The following is a 9,713-nucleotide window of genomic DNA, read 5'->3' as shown; positions in this document are numbered from 1 at the left end:
ATGTCCATCCCCAAATCACAACTTAATAAGGCATGTAGTCTACCGGGCGGAGGCATCCCCATCGATCTAGTTTTTTTTGTTTTGTTTTGTTATTTTGACCAGTTGTCATTTTCTGCAATTCAATGCTCTAAGTGACAATATGTTTATGTGGAATTTGGGGGAAATGTTGTCAGTCCTTTATGGAATAAAATCAAAATGTTCATGTTCCTCAAACACATACCTACAAATTATAAGCCCAGAGAAACTGACAATTTTTCACTGGTCTCTTAGTTTTTTCCAGACCTGTATGTATAGTAACAGCACATTCACAGGGACTTATACACCATACACACAACTATAATAAACAGATTTTTAAAATATTTTTAATTGTTGATATGGTGAAGTTTTTTGGTAAGGAAATGTTTATGGAAGGAGTCTCCAGTGTCAGCACTTTGTAACAGTCAGAAGTAAAACTGTAACTTTAATTTTTCCAACATCTTAAGGACAGAGGATTTTATGCTTTGTGGTTTCTCAGTAACGTGACAAGCTTTCTCATCTCATCTCATTATCTCTAGCCGCTTTATCCTGTTCTACAGGGTCGCAGGCAAGCTGGAGCCTATCCCAGCTGACTACAGGCGAAAGGCGGGGTACACCCTGGACAAGTCGCCAGGTCATCACAGGGCTGACACATAGACACAGACAACCATTCACACTCACATTCACACCTACGGTCAATTTAGAATCACCAGTTAACCTAACCTGCGTGTCTTTGGACTGTGGGGGAAACCGGAGCACCCGGAGGAAACCCACGCGGACACGGGGAGAACATGCAAACTCCGCACAGAAAGGCCCTCACCGGCCACGGGGCTTGAACCTGGACCTTCTTGCTGTGAGGTGACAGCGCTAACGCCCCGTGACAAGCTTTATTTTATTTTATTTTTTTTATAAGTAACAACAGAAACTAACTTGTTTCATGAAATTTTTTTATCAAAATTCTATTTAGGGGCTGGACTCTCCACTTCTCTGGAGTCACCCATGGTGAATGGCGGCGGGCTGGTGTGGGCTTGCTTATAGCTCCCCAGCTCAGCCGCCATGTGTTGGAGTTTACCCCAGTGAACAAGAGGGTCGCCTCTCTGCGCCTTAGGATCGGGGAGAGGGCTCTTGCTGTTGTTTGTGCCTACGGGCCAAATAGCAGTATAGAGTATCCGGCCTTCTTGGAGTCCCTGGGAGAGGTACTGAGAGGTGCTCAGACTGGGGACTCCATTGTTCTACTGGGGGACTTCAACGCTCACGTGGGCGACGACAGTGACACCTGGAGGAGCGTGATTGGGAGGAACGGCTTCCCCGATCTGAACCCGAGTGGTGTTTTGTTATTGGACTTCTGTGCTAGTAACGGTTTGTCCATAATGAACACCATGTTCGAATATAGGAGTGTCCATAAGTGCACGTGGCACCAGGACACCTTAGATTGGAGGTCGATGATCGACTTTGTTGTCGTTTCATTGGCTCTCCGGCCCTATGTCTTGGACACTCGGGTGAAGAGAGGGGCTGAGCTGTCAACTGATCACCACCTGGTGGTGAGTTGGATCCGCTGGTGGAGGAGGAAGCCAGACAGACCTGGCAGGCCCAAACATATGGTGAGGGTCTGCTGGGAACGTCTGGCCAAGCACTCTGTTGGGGAGGTCTTTAACTCCCACCTCCGGGAGAGCTTCTCCCAGCTTCCGAGGGAGGCGGGGGACATTGAGTCTGAGTGGACCATGTTCTCTGCCTCCATTGTCGACGCAGCTGTTTGGAGCTGTGGCCGCAAGGTCTCCGGTGCCTGTCGTGGTGGCAATCCCCGAACCCGGTGGTGGACACCGGATGTAAGGGATGCCGTCAAGCTGAAGAAGGGGTCCTATCGGGCCATGTTGGCCTCCTGGACTCCTGAGGCAGCTGATGGGTATCAGCAGGCCAGGCGTGCCACAGCTCGGGCAGTTGCAGAGGCAAAAACTCGGAACTGGGAGGAGTTCGGTGAGGCCATGGAGGAGGACTATCGGTCGGCCTCGAAGAAATTCTGGCAAACCGTCCGGTGCCTCAGGAGGGGGAAGCAGTACTCTGCCAACACTGTTTACAGTGCGGGTGGGAGCTGTTGACCTCGACTGGGGACATTGTCGGGCGGTGGAAGGAATACTTCGAGGATCTCCTCAATCCCACAGTCATGTCTTCCATTGAGGAAGCGGAGGCTGATGACTCAAAGGTGGACTCGTCCATTACCCAAGCCGAAGTCACTGAGGTGGTTAGCAAGCTCCTCAGTGGCAAGGCACTGGGGGTGGATGAGATCCGCCCCGAGTATTTCAAGTCTCTGGATGTTGTGGGGCTGTCTTGGCTGACACGCCTCTGCAACATCGCGTGGCGGTCGGGGACAGTGCCTCTGGAGTGGCAGACTGGGGTGGTGGTCCCTCTTTTTAAGAAAGGGAACCGGAGAGTGGGCTCCAATTATAGGGGAATCACACTTCTCAGCCTCCCAGGGAAGGTTTACTCCAGGGTACTGGAGAGGAGAATTCGGCCATTAGTCGAACCTCGGATCCAGGAGGAACAATGCGGTTTTTGTCCTGGTCGCGGAACACTGGACCAGCTCTATACCCTTCATAGGGTGCTGGAGGGTTCATGGGAGTTTGCCCAACCAGTCCACATGTGCTTTGTGGATTTGGAGAAGGTATTCGACCGTCTCCCTCGTGGTATTCTGTGGGGGTGCTTCGGGAGTATGGGGTTCGGGGCTCTTTGCTAAGGGCTGTCCGGTCCCTGTACGAACAGAGCAGGAGTCTGGTTCACATTGCCGGCAGTAAGTCAGACCTGTTCCCAGTGCATGTTGGACTCCAGCAGGGCTGCCCTTTGTCACCGGTTCTGTTCATAATCTTTATGGACAGAATTTCTAGGCGCAGCCAGGGGCCGGAAGGAATCCTGTTTGGGAACCACAGGATTTCGTCTCTGATGTCCTGTTGGCTTCTTCAAACCAGGACCTTCAGCATGCACTGGGGCGGTTTGCAGTCGAGTGTGAAGCGGCTGGGATGAGAATCAGCACCTCCAAGTCCGAGGCCATGGTTCTCGACCGGAAAAGGGTGGCTTGCCGTCTCCAGGTTGGTGGAGAAGTCCTGCCTCAAGTGGAGGAGTTCAAGTATCTCCGGATCTTGTTCACGAGTGAGGGAAGGATAGAGCGTGAGATCGACAGGCGGATCGGTGCGGCCTCCCCAGTGATGCGATCGCTTTACCGGTCCGTGGTGAAGAAGGAGCTGAGCCAAAAGGCGAAGCTCTCGATTTACCGGTCGATCTACGTTCTGACTCTCACCTATGGTCATGAGCTTTGGGTAATGACCGAAAGAACAAGATCGCGGATACAAGCGGCTGAAATGAGTTTCCTTCGCAGGGTGGCTGGGCGCTCCCTTAGAGATAGGGTGAGAAGCACAGTCACTCGGGAGGAGCTCGGAGTAGAGCTGCTGCTCCTCCACATCGAGAGGAATCAGCTGAGGTGGCTCGGGCATCTCTTTTGGATGCCTCCTGGAAGCCTCCCTCGGGAGGTGTTCCAGGCATGTCCCCCTGGGAGAAGGCCCCGGGGAAGACCCAGGACACGCTGGAGGGACTATGTCTCTCGGCTGGCCTGGGAACGCCTCGGTGTTCTTCCTGAAGAGCTGGCCGAGGTGTCTGGGGAAAGGGAACTTTGGGCTTCCATGCTCAGACTGCTGCCTCCGCGACCCAGTCCCGGATAAGCGGAAGAAGATGAGACGAGAGATGAAATTCTATTTATCTAATTTTATTAAATATAGGAATGCATTTTTGATAGCTATTTTGTCACTGCTATAGCAAGTTATGAGTGTTTGAAATATGCTATGTAATATATCAGTCCATATGTCAAAGCAGTGGCCGTAAACGAGATTCGTTGAGACCTGTGTGAGACATCGTAGGACAGAAGTAAAGTGTACAGCAGAAATCAAATTAGCCAACATCTGCCAACGTTGTCAAAAGATGTGCGCGCCCTCTTTCGAACGCTGATGTAATCAAGCTGGAAATTTTGTTTGTTTTGATAGCAATCAGGAAAGTTTGAAAAAAGTAGGCAGCAATTGTCATTTAAACTCGTTTTTGTGCAATATTTCGTTTGGAAAACAGTTTTCAAAATGGCGGCACTGACACCTGGCTGACACTTCACGTTTTGAAGTCTCGCACAAGTCTTGTGAAGATCGTGCAGATAAGCGACATCTGCCGTGGACCAAACAAACTAAATTCAACATGGCTAAAAACCGAATAGGCCGATAAGTATAATATTTAATTGCAATTAGTTGCCAATATGGGTCATGATATAAGGTTACTAAAACCGAAAATGTAATTGAATAACATGTTAATGAAGAAATAAAGCAAGTTTAAAAATGACTTCAGTTCCCCTTTAAAGCTGCAGTCAGTAGGATTAAGAGAGTGAACTTCAGCTTAAAAATTTGAATGAGTACAACTTCCAGGTCTCACTCCCTCTCTCGCCCCGCCTCCAAAGCCACTCCCTGCAGAGGAGGCTGTTGTGCATGCGCAGGCTAGGAACCATGGCAACTGAAGTTGTTTGATAACAGAAATTGTAGTAAATACTGTTAAATTATCAGTAATCCACGTATGAGAACATTTAGCTGTGAGAGCACATGCACACACAAATATCAGGACAAGCACCAAACTGATACAACAGCCTGGGCACTTCACAAATATATTTTCAACAACTTTCAAATAAAATGACACTAATTAGTAGTCTTAGAATTGGAAACAAGCCAACATTAGCCCTATTGCAACATCACAGTAACATAAGAGATGCACTATAGAGTGTTACTATAACCATTATCATTTTAGTTTTATGGTCAAATTTTTTCGGAAATCAAATCGAACATAAACGGGGTAATTACTTGTCAAGAAGAAACGTGATGAACTTGGCATCAGTTTCGAGTCCTTTCACGTGTTCATAAATGAGAGCATGCGTGAAAGAATGGGGCTCAGCACAGCGTGTGCATTAGTGGCTAACACTCCGTCAGACACTCCTCCTGCCTCTGATTGGTTGCTTTGAGTTTGGTGTGGTGGATTCTTGCAAATTGCATTAGGAGCACTAGGCGGAGCCAGAGGAGCCTGATTTTTGTACAGATTAGGTGTCTCATAGACTCCTGTCAGGACATAGTGGCAGTTTTAGCAAACAGGACAAAAAGTTGTTTTGATATGGGCTACATACTGCAGCTTTAAGAAATATAAATGTTCTAGGTGTGTTAATGTTAAACACCGCTGAAACATTAACAAACTCAAAGCTAAATTTCTTGATAACACGGACAGCAGAGGTGTTAATCGTGTTTCTGTTTTTGTTGGTGTGATAGTTTAAAAATATTACTCATCATGCCAAGTTTAACGGTTGCCACGAGAGACCACATGCTAATGAATTCACGCGCACAAATGAGTCAATATGTGCACGTGCACACACACGCGCGCGCACACACATCTCATGCAATTGTTCTTTCATTTTCTTTTGTTCTCTCTGTTGTCTTTGATTGACGTTTCAACAATTCGGCTTTATTACACCGTTAAATCAGCAGAATTCAAAATGTAGCCTATGAAAGAAACACAGGACATGCTGAAGCACATGCTAACACACTCCCCACATTTAATATTTTACAGGTTTATATGTAAAAAAAAAAGAAAGAAAAATATAAAGAAAATGTTTAAGTGTGTTTTTGTGTAACTATTGTTCTGTTTTGATTCCAAAGTTCAAAGTGAGTTCAAGAACGAGTTTCTTCATAAATCCTCCAAACTGATCACTTTTGTAGTAACCTAGTAAAACTAGCTGTGTTCAAACAAACAAACAAACAAACAAACAAACAGTTCATAAAAAAGGTGATGTACAGGTACAGGTTTTTTTTGGACTCAAAGAGTAGAGTCATCAAAAGCATTATCTCATCTCATCTCATTATCTCTAGCCGCTTTATCCTTCTACAGGGTCGCAGGCAAGCTGGAGCCTATCCCAGCTGACTACGGGCGAAAGGCGGGGTACACCCTGGACAAGTCGCCAGGTCATCACAGGGCTGACACATAGACACAGACAACCATTCACACTCACACCTACGGTCAATTTAGAGTCACCAGTTAACCTAACCTGCATGTCTTTGGACTGTGGGGGAAACCGGAGCACCCGGAGGAAACCCACGCGGACACGGGGAGAACATGCAAACTCCGCACAGAAAGGCCCTCGCCGGCCCCGGGGCTCGAACCCAGGACCTTCTTGCTGTGAGGCGACAGCGCTAACCACTACACCACCGTGCCGCCCCAAAAGCATTATATTAAATTATATTTTCTATAATTTTGGCCATCAAAATGAAATATTTTAGGACTCTATATTAACATGTTTTGTGTATTAAAAACACTGGAAAATTTATTGTCTTTTTTCACTCCATGGTATTCACAAATCATTTACTCCTTAATATAAGTGATATTTAGAAAATGTCAAAATTATTGTGATCTGCAATTTTAAGTGAAAAAATCTGGATTTAAAAAAAAATTATGATTGAAAGTGTTATGAAAAGTAATCTGCATAAGTAAGTAATCTCAGGCACAACGTCTGGTTCTTACTCTGAAAGCTTAGTATGTTTTCATAAAACTGTAAGATTCTCCTGATTTCTGTGTGTGTGTGTCAGTGTGTTCAGAAAAAGAGTTCACATGTGGTACTGGCCGCTGCGTGAACGTGTCTCTGCTGTGTGACGGGTATGACGACTGTGGGGACCTCAGTGACGAGCACAACTGCAGTGAGCACGTGTACACACACACACACACACACACACACACACACAAAAAAAAAAAATTGTTATTGTATGAGGTTAAAAAGAGATGGAATATATAACAAATTTTCATTCCCATTCATCTTAAAGTAACACTCAAAGTTATGGGTATCATGTATTCCCTCTACAGAGTTGGATATCATGTATGGAGCAGCAACCATCTGAGACCAGATATGATGTATAATTCATGGTTCAGCAAGTCCAATGTTGTGAAAAGCTCAAGCTAAGACATTAGCTAGTTAGCAACATGAGACAATTCAAGTTGCAAGTTGCATCATGAGTTCTCTTCCTGTTCCTGAACATGTTTTGTTCAAGCAAAAGGCTTTTACAAACATTTTTGCTTATATCTGCCAATGTTTCTTTTGCTTGTTGTTTTGAGTTTGCTGCTGGTTGCTTTTCTTTGAGGTAATACTGGTAGTTCTTTTCAGTATTACTACATCATTTACATCACCACCAGCAATGTCATGACTGGTTAATCCAATGGTTCCGATTTCCCCTAGAGCTGTGGCAAAAGATCACCATAAATGTTCCGAGGTCGTCAAGGGATAGATTCATGTTTTTACTTTGCCATTTTGATCCCATTCTCTCTCAACACCATTACTGCATAATAACAGAAAATATACTGTTTTAGTGTGAGTGTGAATGGAGTATGGCACACACACACTACAGTTGGATACTTTAAAAAATGGAATATAATTTAACTGTTTTATCATGTTATAAAAAGAAAATAAAGCTATTTCAGTGCAGAGCAAACTACCGCTAACATATGTGCCATTATATACAGTGGTGCTTGAAAGTTTGTGAACCCTTGAGAATTTTCTATATTTCTGCATAAATATGGCCTAAAACATCATCAGATTTTCACACAAGTCCTAAAAGTAGATAAAGAGAACCCAGTTAAACAAATGAGACAAAAATATTATACTTGGTCATTTATTTATTGAGGAAAATGATCCAATATTACATATCTGTGAGTGGCAAAAGTATGTGAACCTTTGCTTTCGGTATCTGGTGTGACCCCTTTGTGCAGCAATAACTGCAACTAAACGTTTCCGGTAACTGTTGATCAGTCCTGCACACCGGCTTGGAGGAATTTTAGCCCATTCCTCCGTACAGAACAGCTTCAACTCTGGGATGTTGGTGGGTTTCCTCACATGAACTGCTCGCTTCAGGTCCTTCCACAACATTTCGATTGGATTAAGGTCAGGACTTTGACTTGGCCATTCCAAAACATTAACTTTATTCTTCTTTAACCATTCTTTGGTAGAACGACTTGTGTGCTTAGGGTCATTGTCTTGCTGCATGACCCACCTTCTCTTGAGATTCAGTTCATGGACAGATGTCCTGACATTTTCCTTTAGAATTCACTGTTATAATTCAGAATTTATTGTTCCATCAATGATGGCAAGCCGTACTGGCCCTGATGCAGCAAAACAGGCCCAAACCATGATACTACCACCACCATGTTTCACAGATGGGATAAGGTTCTTATGCTGGAATGCAGTGTTTTCCTTTCTCCAAACATAACGCTTCTCATTTAAACCAAAAATTTCTATTTGTCTCATCCATCCACAAAACATTTTTCCAATAGCCTTCTGGCTTGTCCACGTGATCTTTAGCAAACTGCAGATGAGCAGCAATGTTCTTTTTGGAGAGCAGTGGCTTTCTCCTTGCAACCCTGCCATGCACACCATTGTTGTTCAGTGTTCTCCTGATGATGGACTCATGAACATTAACATTAGCCAATGTGAGAGAGGTCTTCAGTTGCTTAGAAGTTACCCTGGGGTCCTTTGTGACCTCATGGACTATTACATGCCTTGCTCTTGGAGTGATCTTTGTTGGTTGACCACTCCTGGACAGAGTAACAATGGTCTTGAATTTCCTCCATTTGTACACAATCTGTCTGACTGTGGATTGGTGGAGTCCAAACTCTTTAGAGATGGTTTTGTAACCTTTTCCATCCTGATGAGCATCAACAACACTTTTTCTGAGGTCCTCAGAAATCTCCTTTGTTCGTGCTATGATACACTTCTACAAACATGTGTTTTGAAGATCAGACTTTGATAGATCCCTGTTCTATAAATAAAACAGGGTGCCCACTCACACCTGATTGTCATCCCATTGATTGAAAACACCTGACTCTAATTTCACCTTCAAATTAACTGCTACGCCTAGAGGTTCACATACTTTTGCCACTCACAGATATGTAATGTTGGATCATTTTCCTCAATAAATAAATGACCAAGTATAGTATTTTTGTCTCATTTGTTTAACTGGGTTCTCTTTATCTACTTTTAGGACTTGTGTGAAAATCTGATGATGTTTTAGGTCATATTTATGCAGAAATATAGAAAATTCTAAAGGGTTCACAAACTTTCAAGCACCACTGTATGACTTTTGACCTTTGCTGTAGAGTGTGATACACTGAAGGAGCATCATTGTGGAGATGGACGCTGCATTCCGCTGGAGTGGCTCTGTGATGGAGATCATGACTGCCTGGACAAGAGCGATGAACTCAACTGCTGTAAGTCTGAGTGCATAATGAAACTATTTCTTCTTCATGTCCCTAGAAACCATTTTTTTACCTTGGTGTCCTTTTTACATCTGTTCGCGTGTGTGTGTAGCATGTAAAGCACAGGGCTTGTTGGAGTGTAAAAATGGACAGTGTATCCCCAGTGCCTTTCGCTGTGATGGTGAGGAAGACTGCAAAGATGGCAGTGATGAAGAAAACTGCACAAAGCAGCTGCGTGAGTTTCTCTCTCTCTCACTTGCACACGCGCACACACACACACACAGATGCACAGCTGCTTCCACTGATCTTAAGTTGCACACACCTCTGAAATTCTTTACACTCTTTTAGTAGCTTTAACATGTAATACGTACTTGCATACCTAAAATAGTTTAGTAGTCTTTAAC

The 9,713-nt window shown here is 44.5% G+C and overlaps 1 protein-coding gene across 3 annotated transcripts in view; it reads left to right on the top strand.

Moving 5' to 3' along the window:
* The window catches only part of corin (corin, serine peptidase), a 76,417-nt gene that overhangs the window by 25,530 nt on the left and 41,174 nt on the right, over window positions 1–9,713 (top strand). For all 3 annotated transcript variants that reach the window (XM_060937844.1, XM_060937842.1, XM_060937843.1), the window contains exons 7-9: window positions 6,657–6,764; window positions 9,211–9,321; window positions 9,422–9,544. In XM_060937844.1, coding sequence (XP_060793827.1) covers window positions 6,657–6,764; window positions 9,211–9,321; window positions 9,422–9,544 — 342 coding nt within the window. The remainder of the gene's footprint in view (window positions 1–6,656; window positions 6,765–9,210; window positions 9,322–9,421; window positions 9,545–9,713) is intronic.

This window comes from Neoarius graeffei, chromosome 13, assembly GCF_027579695.1.
Source record: "Neoarius graeffei isolate fNeoGra1 chromosome 13, fNeoGra1.pri, whole genome shotgun sequence".
Classification (NCBI taxonomy): domain Eukaryota; kingdom Metazoa; phylum Chordata; class Actinopteri; order Siluriformes; family Ariidae; genus Neoarius; species Neoarius graeffei.
Note: the sequence above shows the minus strand (reverse complement) of the source record. Positions and strands in the feature narration are given on the sequence as shown.